At 38.9% G+C, this 23,133-nt stretch overlaps 1 protein-coding gene across 2 annotated transcripts in view; it reads right to left on the bottom strand.

Moving 5' to 3' along the window:
* The window catches only part of TLR5 (toll like receptor 5), a 248,429-nt gene extending 225,851 nt beyond the window's left edge, over positions 1–22,578 (bottom strand). For both annotated transcript variants that reach the window (XM_053712532.1, XM_053712531.1), the window contains exon 1: positions 22,376–22,578. In XM_053712532.1, the coding sequence (XP_053568507.1) occupies positions 22,376–22,404 (29 nt within the window). In that variant the 5' untranslated portion in view covers positions 22,405–22,578. The remainder of the gene's footprint in view (positions 1–22,375) is intronic.
* Positions 22,579–23,133: the final 555 nt, after the last annotated feature.

Raw genomic sequence — 23,133 nt, 5'->3', positions numbered from 1 at the left:
ACACTTTTTGACTTTCCTGTCACTTTAACTTTATTAAAGATGCAAATATGATATTTTTGTAAACAAAACGGCAGCTCTGTACAAACAATCAGTATTACATAATCTTTAGAATGCCAGATACTTTCTTGCACAAATGGCATTTCCTATGGAGTAGATAAAATAAGGCCTCTTTCACTAGCTTCCTTTCTTTGTATATCATGTCTGCAGAGTTTCTAACATCTGTACTATGAAATGTTTCCGTAAAGTAAGGAAATAGTTTTACATGACAGCTTGTAGCAGTTACTTGGCACAGTATGCTGACTTATCGCTTAAAGGGACATTATACACCCATTTTTTCTTTGCATAAATGTTTTGTAGATGATCTATTTATATAGCCCATAAAGTTGTGTTTTTTTTAAAATGTATAGTTTTGCTTATTTTTAAATAACATTGCTCTGATTTTCAGACTCCTAACCAAGCCCCAAAATTTTATGAGAATACCATCAGCTACCTACTCCAGCTTGCTCCTGTTTGTGTAAAGGGTCTTTTCATATGCAAAAGAGGGGGGAGTGTCTTATTTCCCACTTGCAGTGGGCTTTCCAGCTACCTTTTCAACAGAGCTAAACTGAGAGCTTCTAAGTAAGATTTTAAACAGTTTTATACTGGATTTTTATATCAGTATCTGTGCATATTATTCTTTATAGTAGTGTCTATTACATGCAGTTATATGAAAATGAGTGTATACTGTCCCTTTAAGCATTATACTACTGCATCTCATTACTCGGCTTGTTTAAAATATGTTAAAGAACCATTTGTACTATGTGGCTAAAAATGTAATTTGTTTTTATTTGAAAAATGTGTTTATTAGAAGGAGTGAGGAATATCTTCTCTTTACACATTTTAGAGAATAAAAGTAGAAAGACAGACTGGACCAATTGATAATCTCAAAACTAAGCATTTCAATACTGCATTTTAAACTGATTTTTACTATTGGCCAGGGTCCCAGTTTGAACTGAATTAAATGATCCTGCATATTGTTGACTTCAGCAATGTAGTCTAAAGCTTTTAGGCCCCATCCAATTAAAAGATACATTTCCCAGGTAACACTGATTTTACAATTATGTTACAGAAAGACTATATTGTAATATAAAGGGGCATGAAATGTAGTTTTATAGTCATTGGACTTCTTTACTTTAGTCTGTCATAACATTGCAACACTGAAAAGACAATACAGCAGCAGTTTGGGTTTTTTCTGGAAAAAATGTAAAGCTTCCTTTCATTTCCCTGTCCAAGCTGTTAAAAATAAAGACAAAGAGGCCCATTTATCAAGCTCCATAGGGAGCTTGTGGGCCTGTGTTTCTGGCGAGTCTTCAGACTCGCCAGAAACACCAGTTATGAAGCAGCGGTCTAAAGACCGCTGCTCCATAACCCTGTCCGCCTGCTCTGAGCAGACAGACAGGAATCGCCACAATTCAACCCGATCGAGTACGATCGGGTTTATTGACACCTCCCTGCTGGCGGCCGAGTGGCCGCGAGTCTGCAGGGGGCGGCGTTGCACCAGCAGCGCATATGCTCATTTGCGTACTGCTCCATGCATTCAGCGAGGTCTTGCAGACCTGATCCGCACTGTCGGATCAGGTCCGCAAGACCTTTGATACATAGGCCTCATTGGCTGGCTGTGTACATTATAATATATAATGGTGTGCAGCAGTTGTTTTTGTTTCCTACATCAATGCCACATCCCTACATGTGCAGGTGACAGTCTCTTGGTGCGTCATCTGAGAGAGCTTTGAGGTATCAGCTCCTTGGTAATTACGTGAGACCATACAGCTGAATCTGATAACCGGCTCATATGAAGAAAAAAACAAAACAGATGAATTGTTAATGCTTGTAACTGATTAACTCTAAATCAATAAGCACTTATCACAGGTAAACAAATCAGAACAATACACAGTACAGATGATGCTCTAAGGCTGATACATTTGTTTAACATCTGGAAGCAGAAAGGTATCTCTGTATGAGAGATCACTGTTAAAATATGTTAAAAATATTTATTTTTGCTTAATATTTTATGTTAAAAGTACAACTTTTTATGTGATTGTAAATCTAATATACCTGGGCTACAAAAAGCTGTAGATGGAATACCGCGTGTGCGTTCACATATTCCCGCATAGAAGACAATAGAGAAAAAAAAAGGGAAAAGACAAACACCCTACTCGCACGCAAACCAGAATCGCATATGCTCATGTGCGCTAACCCAACATGAAAATAAGAATATTTCACATTCCAATGTTATTCACATAGCAGAATATGTTTTATTTATTCATAAATACACATGTTTACATATAGCTGATGGTATTTTGGTACAATATATATCTATACCTATATACAGTGTATTTATATATATATATATACATACACACACAATTATACATACTGTAGGTATACATATATACAGATATATATTTGAATATCTATTTATAAATACATAGAACATATTCTACTATGTGCAGAACATTGAAATATGTAACACTTTATTAAAAATAAATATTGCATAAGTATGTAAGGCTGCAACTAATGATTATTCTCATAATCGATTAATCGGCCGATTATTTTTTCGATGAATAGAATAAAAAAAAAAACATAATTTATGCTTACCTGATAAATTCCTTTCTTCTGTAGTGTGATCAGTCCACGGGTCATCATTACTTGTGGGATATTAACTGCTCCCCTACAGGAAGTGCAAGAGGATTCACCCAGCAGAGTTGCTATATAGCTCCTCCCCTCTACGTCACCTCCAGTCATTCGACCAAGGACCAACGAGAAAGGAGAAGCCAAGGGTGTAGTGGTGACTGGAGTATAATTTAAAAAATATTTACCTGCCTTAAAAAACAGGGCGGGCCGTGGACTGATCACACTACAGAAGAAAGGAATTTATCAGGTAAGCATAAATTATGTTTTCTTCTGTTAAGTGTGATCAGTCCACGGGTCATCATTACTTGTGGGATACCAATACCAAAGCAAAAGTACACGGATGACGGGAGGGATAGGCAGGCTCTTTATACAGAAGGAACCACTGCCTGAAGAACCTTTCTCCCAAAAATAGCCTCCGAGGAAGCAAAAGTGTAAAATTTGTAAAATTTGGAAAAAGTATGAAGCGAAGACCAAGTTGCAGCCTTGCAAATCTGTTCAACAGAGGCCTCATTCTTAAAGGCCCAAGTGGAAGCCACAGCTCTAGTGGAATGAGCTGTAATTCTTTCAGGAGGCTGCTGTCCAGCAGTCTCATAAGCTAAACGAATTATGCTACGAAGCCAAAAAGAGAGAGAGGTAGCAGAAGCTTTTTGACCTCTCCTCTGACCAGAGTAAACGACAAACAGGGAAGACGTTTGTCGAAAATCTTTAGTTGCCTGTAAATAAAATTTAAGGGCACGAACTACATCCAGATTGTGCAAAAGACGTTCCTTCCTCGAAGAAGGATTTGGGCACAAGGATGGAACAACAATCTCCTGATTGATATTCCTGTTAGTGACTACCTTAGGTAAGAACCCAGGCTTAGTACGCAGAACTACCTTATCCGAGTGAAAAATCAAATAAGGAGAATCACAATGTAAGGCTGATAACTCAGAGACTCTTCGAGCCGAGGAAATAGCCATTAAAAATAGAACTTTCCAAGATAACAACTTTATATCAATGGAATGAAGGGGTTCAAACGGAACACCCTGTAAAACGTTAAGAACAAGGTTTAAACTCCATGGTGGAGCCACAGCTTTAAACACAGGTTTAATCCTGGCCGAGATCTGTCCCTTTAAGGAACTAGCGGATAACCCCTTTTCTAAACCTTCTTGTAGAAAAGACAATATCCTAGGAATCCTAACCTTACTCCAAGAGTAACCTTTGGATTCGCACCAATATAGGTATTTACGCCATATTTTATGGTAAATCTTTCTGGTAACAGGCTTCCTAGCCTGTATTAAGGTATCAATAACTGACTCAGAAAAACCACGCTTTGATAAGATCAAGCGTTCAATTTCCAAGCAGTCAGCTTCAGAGAAGTTAGATTTTGATGTTTGAAAGGACCCTGAATCAGAAGGTCCTGTTTCAGAGGTAACGACCAAGGTGGACAGAATGACATGTCCACCAGATCTGTATACCAAGTCCTGCGTGGCCATGCAGGCGCTATTAGAATCACTGATGCTTTCTCCTGTTTGATTCTGGCAATCAATCGAGGAAGCATCAGGAAAGGTGGAAACACATGAGCCATCCTGAAGGTCCATGGTGCTGTCAAGGCATCTATCAGGACCGCTCCCGGATCCCTGGATCTGGACCCGTAGCGCGGAAGCTTGGCGTTCTGTCGAGACGCCATGAGATCTATCTCTGGTTTGCCCCAACGTCGAAGTATTTGGGCAAAGACCTCTGGATGAAGTTCCCACTCCCCCGGATGAAAAGTCTGACGACTTAAGAAATCCGCCTCCCAGTTCTCCACTCCCGGGATGTGGATTGCAGACAGGTGGCAAGAGTGAGACTCTGCCCAGCGAATTATCTTCGATACTTCCATCATTGCTAGGGAGCTTCTTGTCCCTCCCTGATGGTTGATATAAGCTACAGTCGTGATGTTGTCCGACTGGAACCTGATGAACCCCCGAGTTGCTAACTGGGGCCAAGCCAGAAGAGCATTGAGGACTGCTCTCAATTCCAGAATGTTTATTGGAAGAAGACTCTCCTCCTGATTCCATAGTCCCTGAGCCTTCAGAGAATTCCAGACAGCGCCCCAACCTAGTAGGCTGGCGTCTGTTGTTACAATTGACCAGTCTGGCCTGCTGAATGGCATTCCCCTGGACAGATGTGGCCGATAAAGCCACCATAGAAGAGAATTTCTGGTCTCTTGAATGGAATGAAGGACACGGCATGCACTTTGAAGTTTTGTTAACCTGTCCTCTGTCAGGTAAATCTTCATTTCTACAGAATCTATCAGAGTCCCCAGGAAGGGAACTCTTGTGAGTGGAAAGAGAGAACTTTTCTCTTCGTTCACTTTCCATCCATGCGACCTTAGAAATGCCAGTACTATCTCTGTATGAGATTTGGCAGTTTGAAAGCTTGAAGCTTGTATCAGTATGTCGTCTAAGTACGGAGCTACTGAAATTCCTCGCGGTCTTAGTACCGCCAGAAGAGTGCCCAGAACCTTTGTGAAGATTCTTGGAGCCGTAGCCAGTCCGAATGGAAGAGCTACAAACTGGTAATGCCTGTCTAAAAAGGCAAACCTTAGATACCGGTAATGACTTCTGTGAATCGGTATGTGAAGGTAAGCATCCTTTAAATCCACTGTGGTCAAGTACTGACCCTCTTGGATCATGGGCAAAATTGTTCGAATAGTTTCCATCTTGAACGATGGAACTCTTAGGAATTTGTTTAGGATCTTTAAATCCAAGATTGGCCTGAAGGTTCCCTCTTTTTTGGGAACTACAAACAGATTTGTGTAAAACCCTTGTCCTTGTTCCAACCGCGGAACTGGATGGATCACTCCCATTAATAAAAGATCTTGTACGCAGCGTAGAAACGCTTCCTTCTTTGTTAGGTTTGTTGACAACCTTGACAGATGAAATCTCCCTCTTGGGGGAGAGGATTTGAAGTCCAGAAGGTATCCCTGAGATATGATCTCTAACGCCCAGGGATCCTGAACATCTCTTGCCCAAGCCTGGGCGAAGAGGGAAAGTCTGCCCCCCACTAGATCCGGTCCCGGATCGGGGGCCCTCAATTCATGCTGTCTTAGGGGCAGCAGCAGGTTTTCTGGCCTGTTTGCCCCTGTTCCAGGACTGGTTAGGTTTCCAGCCTTGTCTGTAGCGAGCAACAGCTCCTTCCTGTTTTGGTGCAGAGGAAGTTGATGCTGCTCCTGCTTTGAAATTACGAAAGGAACGAAAATTGGACTGTCTAGCCTTGGCTTTGGCCTTGTCCTGAGGCAGGGCATGACCTTTACCTCCTGTAATGTCATCAATAATCTCTTTCAAGCCGGGCCCGAATAAGGTCTGCCCTTTGAAAGGAATATTAAGCAATTTAGATTTAGACGTAACATCAGCTGACCAGGATTTTAGCCACAGAGCTCTGCGTGCCTGAATGGCGAATCCTGAATTTTTAGCCGCAAGTTTAGTTAAATGTACTACGGCATCTGAAATAAATGAATTAGCTAACTTAAGGAATTTAAGTTTGTGTGTGATGTCATCTAGTGTGGATGATTGAAGTGTCTCTTCCAGAGACTCAAACCAAAATGCTGCTGCAGCCGTGACAGGCGCAATACATGCAAGAGGTTGCAATATAAACCCTTGTTGAACAAACATTTTCTTAAGGTAACCCTCTAATTTTTTATCCATTGGATCTGAAAAAGCACAGCTATCCTCCACTGGGATAGTGGTACGCTTAGCTAAAGTAGAAACTGCTCCCTCCACCTTAGGGACCATTTGCCATAAGTCCCGTGTGGCGGCGTCTATTGGAAACATTTTTCTGAATATAGGAGGGGGTGAGAAAGGCACACCGGGTCTATCCCACTCCTTAGTAACAATGTCAGTAAGTCTCTTAGGTATAGGAAAAACGTCAGTACTCGTCGGTACCGCAAAATATTTATCCAACCTACACATTTTTTCTGGGATTGCAACTGTGTTACAATCATTCAGAGCCGCTAATACCTCCCCTAGTAACACACGGAGGTTCTCAAGCTTAAATTTAAAATTTGAAATGTCTGAGTCCAGTTTATTTGGATCAGAACCGTCACCCACAGAATGAAGCTCTCCGTCTTCATGTTCTGCAAACTGTGACGCAGTATCAGACATGGCCCTTGCATTATCAGCGCACTCTGTTCTCATCCCAGAGTGATCACGTTTACCTCTTAGTTCTGGTAGTTTAGCCAAAACTTCAGTCATAACAGTAGCCATATCTTGTAATGTGATTTGTAATGGCCGCCCAGATGCACTCGGCGCTACAATATCACGCACCTCCTGAGCGGGAGATGCAGGTACTGACACGTGAGGCGAGTTAGTCGGCATAACTCTCCCCTCGTTGTTTGGTGAAATATGTTCAATTTGTACAGATTGACTATTTTTTAAAGTAGCATCAATACATTTAGTACATAAATTTCTATTGGGCTCCACTTTGGCATTAACACATATAGCACAGAGATATTCCTCTGAATCAGACATGTTTAACACACTAGCAAATAAACAGCAACTTGGAAATACTTTTCAAAGTAATTTACAAATAATATGAAAACGAACTGTGCCTTTAAGAAGCACAGAAAAATATTATAACAGATAAAATAATTAAGTTATAGCATCAATCTTTGTCAGAATATACAGTTTTAGCAAAGGATTGTTCCCCTCAGCAAATGATAACTAACCCAGGCAGCAGAAAAAAAATACACAAATAAACGTTTTTTATATCACAGTCAATACAATCAGCACAGCTCTGCTGTATGATTACTTCCCTCAAAAAAGACTCTTGAGATCCCTGAACTCTGTAGAGATGAAACGGATCATGCAGGAAGAAAATGAACCTCTGACTGAGTTTTTCTGATGCATAGTGAAAGCACCAAAATGGCCCCTCCCCCACACACATAACAGTGAGAGGGATCAGTGAACTGCTCTAATTTAAATCAAAACTATTGCCAAGTGGAAAAAAAGTGCCCAAAACATTTTTTCACCCAGTACCTCAGAGAAAAAAACGTTTTTACATGCCAGCAAAAAAACGTTTTACCTCAATAATTAATTGTCATTTAAAACCTATTGCAAGTCCCTGCAAAATAGGTTAAGTCTATGTATACAGTTTAAAAGCCAGAGAAGTACCATTTCCCAGAAAACTGAAGTGTAAAATATACATACATGACAGCCTGATATCAGCTACATCTACTGCATTCAAGGCTGAGTTTACATTATAACGGTATGGCAGGATTTTCTCATCAATTCCATGTCAGAAAATAATAAACTGCTACATACCTCTTTGCAGATTAATCTGCCTGCTGTCCCCTGATCTGAAGTTTACCTCTCCTCAGATGGCCGAGAAACAGCAATATGATCTTAACTACTCCGGCTAAAATCATAGAAAAACTCAGGTAGATTCTTCTTCAAATTCTACCAGAGAAGGAATAACACACTCCGGTGCTATTATAAAATAACAAACTTTTGATTGAAGATATAAAAACTAAATATATCACCATAGTCCTCTCACACATCCTATCTAGTCGTTGGGTGCAAGAGAATGACTGGAGGTGACGTAGAGGGGAGGAGCTATATAGCAACTCTGCTGGGTGAATCCTCTTGCACTTCCTGTAGGGGAGCAGTTAATATCCCACAAGTAATGATGACCCGTGGACTGATCACACTTAACAGAAGAAATATTCCTATATTTAAAATAAAATCCACATACTGACTGTTACAAATCTAAACTTCAGACTAAACATTAATACAACTGTTTGTCTAATTTTTAAGCAGTAGAAGACATTTTTATAATTAAGCAAAACAAAACCACAAACTGTTTGAAAAGAGGTAGAACTAGAAAGAGGTAGACAATCACGGTTTATAATATTCTGTTATTCACTCTTTCAGAAACTTGCATTAAAATGCAAAAATGTCAGCATGACCTCATGTTCCTGGCTGAGGCTGGCTCGAGTTTTGCCATGGTGTGATATTTATATTTGTTAGCTCTCCACCAATGCAAGGGGCATCTTAATAATGTAAGCCTGGACTTCATTCTAACATAAAAATATATTGAATCCCATTGATCTAGAGCTAGGTGTAAATAACAAGCTTGGCATTTTATCATGCAAAGCATAGTACCAAATCACCTGATTTAATATAAACAATCCAAATGATGACTCCTATTATTTCTGGGTTGCACATAAGCCAGGAGTAGTTGTAAACTTATAGTGTACTGAAAAAGTGAGAAGTAAATATCTGCCCCATGTGCAGGAGCTAATTGGAGTGTAGCAGCTGGTGCCGTGTGCAGACCAACTAATCGATAATGAGATTCGTTGACAACTAGCTTCATAATCCAGGGCTCGACAAACCCAGGAGCCTGGGAGCCACTGGCTCCTAGAATTTTCCCCTTGGCTCCTAAGTTTTTGGACTATTATCAATATATCTATACACAAATCCAACTGTCTGGCTCCTAAAAAATATGCCTGGCTCCTAAATAGTCTTACTGGCTACTACTTTTTAAACAGATTTGTCAAGCACTAATAATCGATTATTATCGATTAGTTGTTGCAGCTCTATAAATATACTTTTACATGTTTTCATCTGCTTAACTGCAAAGTGAATGAGGAAAAGAAAACACTGGGTCTCGCGGTAAGTCCAAGAGAGTTTATTGAGGAGCAGGCTTCAAGGAGGACACAGGGTAAGCTCCTGACGCGTTTCACGCATGCGTACATGCGCTTCATCAGAGATCAACTGCAAAGGACTCAAATGCGCTTAACTATAACTTTAGTGTGCAATATTTTATTTGAATAATTTTATTAGATGGGTTTTTTTATGAGTGTATCTGTACTTTATATTGTATTTTTGTTATGTTTTGTGCAACTTTTTAGTTCAGCAAAACAGTTAACCAGAGCTCTAAGGACACAGTAATCGTTCTAGGGCAACTCGCTAATGTACTCAAGGTATGGTGTTTACTTTCAACTCGTAATATCAGTGGTAAACCCAACAAGCGAAAACACCTGCGATACACCCCTTATCGCTCCCGCAAAAGTTTGAGCTCCACCCATAATCTGGCACATAATTACTAATAAGTTGGGGTAAACTAGGAGACTATCCTTCCATGCCTTAAGAATAAAATTCCTGCCTAATAATATACAAACATTTATGAATTTAGTTTGTGTCTCATATATGAGAGCATGACTAGAAAAATAATATGTTCTTTCATAAGGTTTATTTTACAAATTTTAATCATCAAGTAGAGCACCTTTGCCCAAAATTGATTTATTCTAGGATAATCAATGAAAAAATTTAGTAAATGGCATTTGGTTTACTACATTTTCGGCAGCAATCAGATATGTATTTTCTCTATTTAGAAGTTATGAGGGGTGAAATATAAATCTGATAAAGTACCTGTGAGATTATAATAGGTGAATAGAAAGGGGTACAGATTTTGACTTTGAGATTTCGTTTTTAGTAGAATATATATTTATTGTTAATCTTATGTTGCTGGAATAAGTATAATGTATGATTTACATGTTCATAGTTCTTTAATACTGTATATGTATCATATAAATAAAAAGAAGTATGAAAAAAAGACAAACAAAATCAGGATATTGATATGTGTGTTGTTTTCAGAAGGTAAAAACTACATACTACACATGGATTGTTTAGCGCACTGCATAAACTTATTTACAGCTAGTCTCAAAGAACAATTAAAGGGACATTCCAAAATGTAAATGCACATATATGAATTACATCTTTGAATAGAAACATATTTGCAATATAAATGTATTGGCAAAAATGCTTCTTATATAAGTTATCACTAATGTTAACATTTTTTCTCTGCACGTGCATATGAATATGAAGCATTGCTTGATATTTTTAGTGTGCCAGCATTTTAAATACTGCGGCTGCTCAATGTGCCTGTAGGGTTTGTATCATGTCAGCAATTAACAAATTGAGTCATTACCAGATGATACAAGCACCTTAGGATCTCTGAGCAAAAGCGGAGTTTAAAATGCTGGTACACGGAGCATACTTAAAAGGACCATTAAATATAGGACATTTGCATAATCAACAAATGCATGGTATAAAGACAATGCAATTATACTTAGGGGTCGATTTATCAAGCTCCGTAAATACTGCTGCTCCATAACTTGTCCGCCTGCTCTGAGACAGCAGACAGAAATCAATCCGATGGAATACGATCGGGTTGATTGACACCCCCTACTAGCGGCCAATTGTCCGCAAATCTGCAGTGGGCGGCATTGCACCAGCAGTTCACAAGAACTGTGTCACTACTGTGTCATTATATAGTGCTGGGTGTTATTATACTGATGCAGATACCACTGATTCTATAACCAGCCCTCCTCTGGCTATACCCATGAGCCAGTGTCACTACTGTGTCATTATATAGTGCTGGGTGTTATAATACTGATGCAGATACCACTGATTCTATAACCAGCCCTCCTCTGGCTATACCCATGAACCAGTGTCACTACTGTGTCATTATATAGTGCTGGGTGTTATTATACTGATGCAGATACCACTGATTCTATAACCAGCCCTCCTCTGGCTATACCCATGAGCCAGTGTCACTACTGTGTCATTATATAGTGCTTGGTGTTATTATACTGATGCAGATACCACTGATCCTATAACCAGCCCTCCTCTGGCTATACCCATGTGCCAGTGTCACTACTGTGTCTTTGTATAGTGCTGGGTGTTATTATACTGATGCAGATACCACTGGTCCTATAACCAACCCTGCTCTGGCTATACACATGTGCCAGTGTCACTACTGTGTCATTATATAGTGCTGGGTGTTATTATACTGATGCAGATATCACTGATCCTATAACCAGCCCTCCTCTGGCTTTACCCATGAACCAGTGTCACTACTGTGTCATTATATAGTGCTGGGTGTTATTATACTGATGCAGATACCACTGATCTTATAACCAGCCCTCCTCTGGCTATACCCATGAGCCAGTGTCACTACTGTGTCTTTGTATAGAGCTGGGTGTTATTATACTGATGCAGATACCACTGATCCTTTAACCAGCCCTCCTCTGGCTATACCCATGAGCCAGTGTCACTACTGTGTCTTTGTATAGAGCTGGGTGTTATTACACTGATGCAGATACCACTGATCCTATAAACAGCCCTCCTCTGGCTATACCCATGTGCCAGTGTCACTACTGTGTCATTATATAGTGCTGGGTGTTATTATACTGATGCAGATATCACTGATCCTATAACCAGCCCTCCTCTGGCTATACCCATGTGCCAGTGTCACTACTGTGTCTTTGTATAGTGCTGGGTGTTATTAAACTGAGGCAGATACCACTGACCCTATAAACAGCTTTTGCCTGGCTATACGCATGTGCCAGTGTCACTACTGTGTCTTTGTATAGTGCTGGGTGTTATTAAACTGAGGCAGATACCACTGACCCTATAAACAGCTTTTGCCTGGCTATACGCATGTGCCAGTGTCACTACTATGTCTTTGTATAGAGCTGGGTGTTATTATACAGAGGCAGATACACATCCAGTACTTCACTCAGGCTTTATTTATTCCATAACTTATCACCATATATTGCTAGCAGTCTCTTCACAAGCCACTAACTTTATTCACACTACATATTTTTTAAAAAAATTATTTAATCAGAAAGAAAAGATATACTAAGGTTGTGGCGGACACCTCAAGGGCTAGTCACGGACACCTTGCCTATCCCTGGGTCTGACAATTTAGAAAATCCTGAATTTTCAAAGCTAAATTACATGAACAGGAAACAAAATAATGAAAGTATATTGCAAAGTTGTTCAAGGGACACTCTGGTCAAATTTTAAGTGTCTTGATTCAGATAGAGCAGCAATTTTAAACAAATTTACTTACAATTCTTACATTAACAAAATGTGCACAGACTTTTTATATTGACACTTTTTGAGTCACCAGCTCCAACTGAGCATGTGCAAGAATATACGTATTGGCATTTTTGATTGGCTGATGGCTGTCACGTGATACAGGAGGAGTGGAAATAGTGGAAACATTGTCTTTTTATCATGCAAATCTACTGTATTTATTGGACCTTTAAGCTATGAATAACTAAACCTTTAAAATTTTATATTGTATTTTGCAATACAGTACTTATTTCTATCTATATATTTATATATATACAGGTAGCCCTCAGTTTACGCCGGGGTTAGGTTCCAGAAGGAATGGTTGTAAATCGAAAACCGTTGTAAATTGAAACCCAGTTTATAATGTAAGTCAATTGGAAGTGAGGGAGTTAGGTTCCAGGCCCCTCTCAAAATTGGCATAAGTAACACCTAATACATTATTTTTAAAGCTTTGAAATGAAGACTTTAAATGCTAAACAGCATTATAAACCTAATAAAATAATTACACAACACAGAATATATAATTAAAATAAGTTAAATGAACAAAAACAATTGCTAAACAGCATTATAAACCTAATAAAATAACCACACAACACAGACTTTACTTGTATTTTTCTGCAAACAGTTCTTTCTATGCATTCCAATCTGGACAGATTTATAGACAGGAAGATCTTGTTCCTTTGCAAGCTGCTCGATGGCTCAGGTCTGGTTAAACTGATTAATTACAGCTTGCTTGGCTTGCATTTCTTTGCTGCAACACAAGCAGACAGCTCCACCTACTGGCTATTTTAATCAATGCACCGCTTCTCAATGCTTTTCAATAGCAGTCACATGACTGAAAAAAAAAGGTTGTTATTCTGAAACGGTGCAAATTAGCGGTGCAAATTGTACCGTTGTAAACCGAGGGCCACCTGTATATATATCATCCGCCCTGAGGAAGCCCCGTCTATCATTTGGCATTGTGGGTGAAACGATCAGGATCGTAGGCATTGGATCACAGACGCACATGTGACCAACCAGGAAGTAAGCACACAGTCCTACCACGCTGCAGTCTCAGCGTGCAGCATTCAACTGGCTCAGCAAACTGTTTCATGGGACTCAATTACAAGGCAGTATTTCAGGAGGCAACCGGTAACAAACAGCGGACCTCAATTGTGGACACCTCCGGAAGCAGATAAGTGCATGCTTATGGTTTAACATAGGAATATAGCTGCTTTCACTTGCAATATGGGGGGTTAGCCTGGACTGACTCCCACTGCTCATTTGGCTTGTTTGCTGTTTTCACACAACATCTTCAGCAATAAGAAGTACTATGCTTTACTAACACGCATGCAGCTTTGGCAGCACTTATCCCATTTTGCATACCTTGGACTTATGCTAAGTCTGGCTGAAGACAATACCGCTATATGTGGAAAATCATCCTGGTGTGATTTGGTTGTTTTCTTCAGCAATACACTCTTGTGAGAATTTTATCTCAATATATTCAGGCATCTCTATGTAAACTGCTGTGTCTCTATGTAACTGCTGTACTGAGGCAATTCATTATGGAGGATGTATTACTATGTTCCACTATCTATCTTATTGCTAATAACCATTGCAATAGTTATTCTTCATACTTGCATGTAACTCACTATCTATCTTATTGCTAATAACCATTGCAATAGCTATTCTTCATACTTGTATGTAATTCTTTGTAATTGTTACTATACTGCCATTATTGTTGTTCCTGAAATCTTTACAAAGCACCTATCACTGCTTAGATCCCTAAAAATTTACCTGTCCGGTAATTATCCCTTGTATTGACTTGGGTACCGTGTACAGCTTGGGTGTAACAGTGTACTAGGTGTCTTTGGATTGTATTTTTGCCAATATTATGATTATGATGTGCACATCTTCAGGGTTTTAATTGGCCACATGTACTATATTGTTTGTTCAACATACTTTACTTTGTGTTGCTAACATATACCCGAGGCCAGCGCACAACTGGCCTATTGCTATGTTTGGACAGTTAGGATTTACTTCTTTCTGTACTATTAATAAATTATTTTTTGTTCTCAGTGATTGTACTGGTCAGAGATTCATTCCATTTGTTTAATTTAGCTACACTTTTGAGCTATTTTTTATAAAAAAAAGAGTGCTTGATTCCCTATCTATACAGGGCCTTAAGAAATTTTTGATGGTCCTTGTTCTCCTCTTGTAGTTTGTTGAAGAATATATATATGTGTGTGTGTGTGTGTGTGTGTGAAAATAAATAGGACATCAATAATAGAAAATTAGCGCACAATAACAAACGCTATAAAAATGTGGTTTTCCTAGATCTTTTCTCTGTGTGTACCAAAGTGGTGATTCGAGTTAGCTATTTTTTCAGCTCAGCCCCTCGGTTGGTGTAACTTTCAAATCCGGAAAACCGGGATCTTTGTGTCCTCAGGAGTACGGATAATGGGAGCGTTATCCAAATTCTGTGTTCAGTGCAAAAACCTTCCGTCGCTTCTTCCAGACCCTCGTAACATGAGGCGCTTTCCAAGTGTGAGATCACAGAAACAAATTCAGCAGCAATGAAGAGGAGAGACAGAGACAGAGATAGAACATGATATAATCAGAGAACCTGTTGACAAAATCTCTGAATCCCACCACTGCACACACTGACATCCACACACATACCACATGCACATAGACACATATACCACATGCAAACATAGGGGTACTGGAACCATCAAATAATCTACAACTGTAAGTGACAATGTAAATAAAAAAGATACAGATCTGCACTCTCCTTTAAACTAAATGTAGGTTAAAGGGAAAAAGTGTATTAAGCATGTGATGAATCCGACTACCTCCAATCATTGCGTGCCCCACGAGCTGGACGCAAATGGGGTACGCAATGATTGTAGGAAATCAAATTTGTCATCCATATGCTAAAGAAAGCAGGAGAAATGCGGGTGGAGGATTGGCGTTATGTTTACCATAACGCAAAGGTAAGTATTTTTAAAAATAAGCGTCTTTGTAAGCTTAATGAATTAAAGTGCCCGTGCTTTAAAGATTATTTTTTGATCCTGTGCCTACTGGCCCTCTCGCCGGGATTCGGTATCCAGACAGCTGAACCTACCTGTGGATTGGTTTGTTGATGTATAGTATTACGCTCATAGAGCGTATGGTCACGGAGCACTATGGTGACGTCTTCAGCTTAAGGAAGTGGACTGACTGGTGCAGCTAATCAGTGGATGGTAATCGTAAGTATCATTTGCATACTCCCTTGTTCACTGTATGGGCCGCATCACTCAAATGGCAAGTTTGGGCTCTTTAGGGTTAACTTGATACGCTAGCTGACACACCGAACATTGGAGCTATACATCACATCCACACGAGTCATGACAGAGGTTGCTGTATGCTTCTGGGACACTGTTACACAGATTACAGTTTTATGGATATAACGCATACCCCAGGCTAGGGAATATTCCATACTAACACTGCTCTGTTACGTATATCTAAACAGATGAAGTGTGAGGTTCAGGAGGAGAGGAGTGTTGTAAATTCAGGGCATTAAATGAGACACTGTAGCAGCTGGGGATTGAATTTTGTTATAATTTTGTTGCAACTTTAATCAAAATCACATGTTCTGTTTTACTACAAGTGGATTACAAAAGCTCCCTTTACCACTGTGCTTCCTGTTGATGAACTGCGCTCAGTTTGGAGATGACCCCTTTTTTTCTTTCCCATAGGGACGCCTAAGGAAAATGTATGCGTTTGTTTGGAGTGTGTATGTGCTGTATGCAGGTCTGAATGGGGATGGGCTGGGTCCCTTTCACCTTTATTCACCGTTTGGAATTTTGATATCATTAAATGTTATTCAATTTAATCTTTTTGGTGTGCTGAGTATTTGTTATGTGATGAGTTTTGGGTATGTAGGTGATACCTTACTCGTGCACCCCTGATATAGAAGAATTTATCTATTTAATACATATAAGTAGTGCTGTTACATAGTTTTATTTTTGTGTGTATATATGTGTAATGCGCTCACCGTAGATCCGGTGCGAGATCAGGGAGCCGACACAATGGAGCGTGGGCGGGGACACACCCCCTTGGATCGATCCTGCGATTGGCTGCTACTCCGGGCGAAACTGCCAGGCACGCCCCAAACAGGATACACACTTACACAAAGTGGAGATATAGCGCACGAATCCTAGGATAGACCTAGCACCCTCTGAGGGGGTGAAAGTAATGAACTCCAGGCAACCTTTGTAATAAAAACGGTTCCAAATTTTATTCTTTATAACGGATGCCAGTGAACTAGTGCGCATGGGCACGAAACGCGTCTGTGTGGAGATCAGCTCTAACACCCGATTGTCTCTGCTGGCTCTCTTTTGCTGGGATGTGATATTTGGCATCCGTTTTAAAGAATAACATTTGGAACCGTTTTTATTACAAGCGTTGCCTGGAGTTCATTATATATATATATATATATATATATATATATATATATATATATATATATATATATATATATATATATATATATATATGTGTATTTTATTGTCCCTTTAAGCAGCAGCAATTCAGGTTATGGGACAAAGCCCTAACTTGAATTAGCTAGGGACACATGTATATGGTTTTCCTCTTAAAGGGATTATTAATTAAAGGGATGTGAAAAATCAAAATGTTTATGATTTAGTTGTGAAAAATAAAAATGTTTATGATTTAGTTACAGCATGTGATTTAAACCCCTAATTCCATGGGGCAAGTGTTTAACATTGGAACAAAGTTCCTATGTAAACACTTGCTACAAAAATGAAATGACACGACAGTCGATGTGATCATGTGATTTCAAGGCTGAGATCAGATCAAGGCGGACTGCCTAAGCTGTTAGGCAAGAACCCCAGTCCAGTTTTCCATTCACTAAAAGGAGGAGGGCGCAAGACCCCATACAAGGTAGGATGTTCCATAGCGCCCTAACGGAGCTAAAGCCCAGCGCTGTTAGGATGGCACGGAACGTAGTAAGGGCATAAAGCAGTTAAGGTACTTTTTAATCTACTTCTATTACGAAAGTTATGTTGTTCTCTTGGTATCCTTTGTTAAAAAGCATACCTATGTAGCCTCACAAGCAGCAATGCCCTACTGGGAGCTAGCTGGTGAATGGTGGTTACACATATATGCCTCTTGTCATTGACTCACAGGTGTGTTCAGCTAGCTCCCAGTAGTACATTGCTAGTCCGGAGACGACTTTAACTCTCTGTTTAACCCATGGACAGACAACCACACAGTTATAAGCAACAGTGCAATAATAAAATGATTTAACATATTACAACATTTTAATGTAAAATGATAAATTATATATATAAAAAAAAACCTCTGCAATATACTTTCATTATTTATTTTGTCCCATTTTCTTGTAATTTCATTCTGAAATTGTGAGCTTTTCAGTTCCTGTTAGAAAAAGAAGCGCAGCCACTGGCTGCACACTCTAATTACCTATTTATAACTGTCGCTCATTGGCCACAGCAGAGAAGGTAACCTAAGTTACAACATGGCAGCTCCCATTGTTTTATAGACACTAAAACTTTACACTTGTTTTGTCAATATTTAATCAGCTAATGAAACTTTAAAAAAATATACATCTACATGTTATTTTCAGACTAATCTTTTTTTTTTTTTTAATGCATCATTCTAGCTAGCATTTATTTAGTGTTTCTTTAAAGTATTTTTTTCTCTGTTGGTCTTAAAAGTAAGCTGTTTAAACAAACTATACTTTCAAAATAAAAAAGCTTTACATTATCTCTTTTAACCAAAACATCTATCTATATATATATATATATATATATATATATATATATATATATATATATATATATATATATATATATATATATATATATATATATACAGTGCTTGACAAATCTGTTTACAAATTAGGAGCCAGTAAGAATATTTGGGAGCCAGACAGTTGGATTTGTATATAGATATATGGAGAATAACCCAAACAGTTAGGAGCCAGGGGTAAAATGATAGGAGCCAGTGGCTCCCAGGCTATATATATATATATATATATATATATATATATATATATATATATATATATATATATATATACACACACTGGAAGTTCAACATGGCACCTCATGGCAAAGAACTCTCTAAGGATCTGAAAAAAAGAATTGTTGGTCTGCATAAAGATGGCCTAGGCTATAAGAAGATTGCCAAGACCCTGAAACTGAGCTGCAGCACGGTGGGCAAGACCATACAGCGGTTTCACAGGACAGGTTCCACTCAGAACAGGCCTCGCCATGGTCGACCAAAGAAGTTGAGTGCACGTGCTCAGCATCATATCCAGAGGTTGTCTTTGGGAAATAGAGGTATGAGTGCTGCCAACATTGCTGTAGAGGTTGAAGGGGTGGGGGGCCAGCCTGTCAGTGCTCAGACCATACGCTGCACACTGCATCAAATTGGTGTGCATGGCTGTCGTCCAAGAAGGAAGCCTCTTCTAAAGATGATGCACAAGAAAGCCTGCAAACAGTTTGCTGAAGACAAGCAGACTAAGGACATGGATTACTGAAACCATGTCCTGTGGTCCGATGAGACTAAGATAAATTTATTTGGTTCAGATGGTGTCAAGCGTGTGTGGCGGCAACCAGGTGAGGAGTACAAAGACAAGTGTGTCTTGCCTACAGTCAAGCATGGTGGTGGGAGTGTCATGGTCTGGGCCTGCATGAGTGCTGCCGGCACTGGGGTGCTACAGTCCTTTTAGCGAACCATGAATACCAACATGTACTTTGACATACTGAAGCAGAGCATGATCCCCCCCTTTCAGAGACTGGGCCACAGGGCAGTATTCCAACATGATAACGACCACAAACACACCTCCAAGATGACCACTGCCTTGGTGATGGACTGGCCAAGCATGTCTCCAGACCTAAACCCTATTGAGCATCCTCACACGGAAGGTGGGGGAGCGCAAGGTCTATTACATCCACCTGCTCCGTGATGTCGTCATAGAGGAGTGGAAGAGGACTCCAGTGGCAACCTGTGAAGCTCTGGTAACTCCATGCCCAAAAGGATTAAGGCAGTGCTGGAAAATAGTGGTGGCCACACAAAAAATTGACACTTTGGGCCCAATTAGGACATTTCCACTTAGGGGTGTACTCATTTTTGTTGCCAACGGTTTAGACATTAATGGATGTGTGTTGAGTTATTTTGAGTGGACAACAAATTTACACTGTTATACAGGCTGTACACTCACTACTTTACAGTCTAGCAAAAGTGTCATTTCTTCAGTGTTGTCACATGAAAAGATATAATAAAATATTTACAAAAATGTGAGGGGTGTACTCACTTTTGTGAGATACTGTAGGTTTAACTTTAAACACTGCTTTTCCATGCACATATTGCATGTGATTAAAAAATAGCTGTTGAAACTCCAAAACGTACTGAAGTGATGATACCTATACTATTGTAAATTCTCTCTGGCTACAGTTTTACTGACTAATCTACCCAGAAGCTGACGTACCTCTAACCTTACAAATTTAACAAACAGGGAAATGTCAGATGCAGAACAAACTGAATTCATCTCATTATTGTTAAAAGAAACAGCCTCTTCCTTAATGCTCTTGTTACAAGTTCCCAAACATTCACTGACGCAGAAAAAGCAACAACAGTATGTTAGGGGGTAAACCTTTTGACTTTTTTAAGATAATAGACGGTCTGGGATACTGATCACAGCTACAAAATGCATGTTTCATTGGCAGGTATAATTAACAGGTACATGAAAGTCAAACCTGAACTTTCATGTCTCAAAAAGAGCACAACATTTTAAGAGACTTTACATTTTTCTTCTATCATCAAACTATTGGCCTAAGGGTTTCCCTATTACGTAGGTGTAAACTGTGATTTCCAACTCTATCTATGAATCACAGTTTATAATTGAAAGTAGGGAATCATTTGTGTTGCAGAAATTTTAATTATATTAAAATGATATTAAGTACAGTATATTGAACTATTATGATTATAGATATATGGGCATGTAATAGTTAATGTAATAGACTCTGTGCATGTGTATTAGTGTGTGATTTGCTGCCTCCCACTCACTACGTCACTGGACTTCAAAATCCGAACAGCAATGGGCCGAGGATATACAGCAATACAGTGATAATAAAAATGATATTTTTAACAATTAGAGGGACATAAAACCCAAACATTTTCCTTCATTAATTTTAAACAACTTTCCAATTTAATTCTATCTAATTTTCTTCGTTCTCGTGTTATCCTTTGTAGAAAAGCATTACCTAGGTAGGCTCAGGAGCTGAAAGCTAGCTGCTGATTGGTGGTTGCACATATATGCCTCTTGTCATTGGTTTACCAATGTGTCCAGATAGCCCCTCCACTTCAACAAAGGATACAATGGAATGAAGCAAAATTGATAATAGCAGTCAAAAGGAAAGTTGAGCAAAAATTGTATGTTCTACTTAAATCATTAAAGAAAAACTTTGTTATAAAACAAAGTATAGTGGTTTTATGTGTATTCTATGTATATTCAAATAATACATTCCTGATAGCTATAAATTTACTTTAAAGGGACAGTAAACACCTTGCAAATAGTCTATATTTATTTAACACATAACTGTACTATAGTTCTGAAGGTACTGTGTATACAAAAGTATTAAAATTATATATAAAAAATACTTTATATATGAGGAAGGGGCATTGTGCTGTCCCAATTAAATAAAGAAACATAATTTTGTGGAAGACCAGAAATTATATGATATTGCAATTAAAAAGCACCCTGGCAGTTGTTATTAGTTGCTGAGAGTGCACATGCAATTGGATTATATATATATAAAATTTAGTTTTTTTCCTATATATATATCAGAGTTCTAAAATTGCAATTCTCCATTCTTAAAGCAAACCAAAAGATGTTAAATTCTGCAATTGGTTTGTGATTTGGTACTGTGTATACAAAAGTATTAAACATTATACAGTATAAAAAAAATACTTTATATATGAGGAAGGGGCATTGTGCCGTCCCAATTAAATAAAGAAAAATAATTTTGTGGAAGACCAGAAATTATATATTGCAATTAAAAAGCACCCTGGCAGTTGCTATTAGTTGCTGAGAGTGCACATGCAATTGGATTATATATATATATATATATATATATATATATATTAAAAAAAATGACCAGAAATTATTTAGTTTTTTTCCTATATATATATATATAAGAGTTCTAAAATTGCAATTCTCCATTCTTAAAGCAAACCAAAAGATGTTAAATTCTGCAATAGGTTTGTGATTTGGATATTTGAATAATTATTAATAACATAATGTTATGATATTGCTGAGCACTACAGTACACTGCTGCCACCCGACTGACAAAATATTCCACGAATTAAACTGATGTTTTTCTCTCTGGAATAGTAACTGATTTCCCCAGGTTAGTAAATCATAGCTACATGGCTGAGTTTACACGAGAGAAGTTTTATAGGAAACTTTTTGGGAAATAAATTCTAGTTCCTCAGACCTGAATAGCTACACAGATAACTATGGCAGCTACACGTTGAAGCCACCAATGTTAGAATTTGTAGCAAGAAAATAATTAGGTTGTTGAATGTTAATGTCTTCAACTTGCATTCAGTCCCACACACTTTATGTAAACCTGATCTGACACCATTTTACTGTCAATAAAGAAGTATACTGACTGAATTATAAACAACATTGTTTTAAGCTATGAGAAACTTCCCACGGCAGCGTCAGGCAGACGGGAAGCGTTGATAGAACATACTGTATGTTACATGGGGTTTTTTAGTCACCTTTATTGCCATCAAGCACGTACCTTTTTGTAACCAGAGCGCAGGGATCCATGGTGCCTGTTTGCAGATGAGGCAGTGGCACACTACTGGCAATACTGCTGTGCCACACTACTGGGCATGCTGCTTGTGCCCAGCGCTTGCCGTACGCTCCCTCCGCCTGTTTGCATTCTCCCAGCTGTTTTTGAGTAAACTCAGTGAGGCGGCTGCACTGGAGCTCTTGGGGAGATTTTTCTGTGAGAGATTTAGGTCGCCTCCTCAGACTCCTCCTCCCTCCCCCTCACTGCCAGGGAAAGGCGAGATCTGTTTCAGAGGTGGCTGCGAGAAGCTACTTTTTTGGTGTCAGTTTACATTAAAATGTACAAACTTATGTAGTACTTACAGGTACTGGTAGAGGCAGTGCTGGTTCTATGGGGTACTGAGGGGTACTATGCACCTCCAAACCCAACCTCCAGCTATTATGTGTGCTGCTGACACCTTTGTTAGACCCCAAGTAAACCACCATTGGATTAAGGCCCTGCTGCTAATGCTCTGGTACTGGGGCCCCACTCATTAGCTCTGTTGTGTGTTGCACAGAAAAACGCACTCTTCTGCTTCCTATTATAACACTCCTCTGGGAATAAACTGGAAATATTTCTAACCCAGGGATTTTAAATAGCAGAACTACAGATACACAGAGAACAAATGAATTAATTGTTTTCTCTAGAGAAAAAGTGAAATTTACAAACTCAAAAAAAGGCAACTAATTATATAAACATACATTCCTTAAAGGGATACTAAACCC

Source organism: Bombina bombina, chromosome 4, assembly GCF_027579735.1.
Source record: "Bombina bombina isolate aBomBom1 chromosome 4, aBomBom1.pri, whole genome shotgun sequence".
Taxonomy (NCBI): Eukaryota; Metazoa; Chordata; class Amphibia; order Anura; family Bombinatoridae; genus Bombina; species Bombina bombina.
The sequence above is the reverse complement of the archived record's forward strand: the minus strand, read 5'-3'. Positions and strand labels throughout refer to the sequence as shown.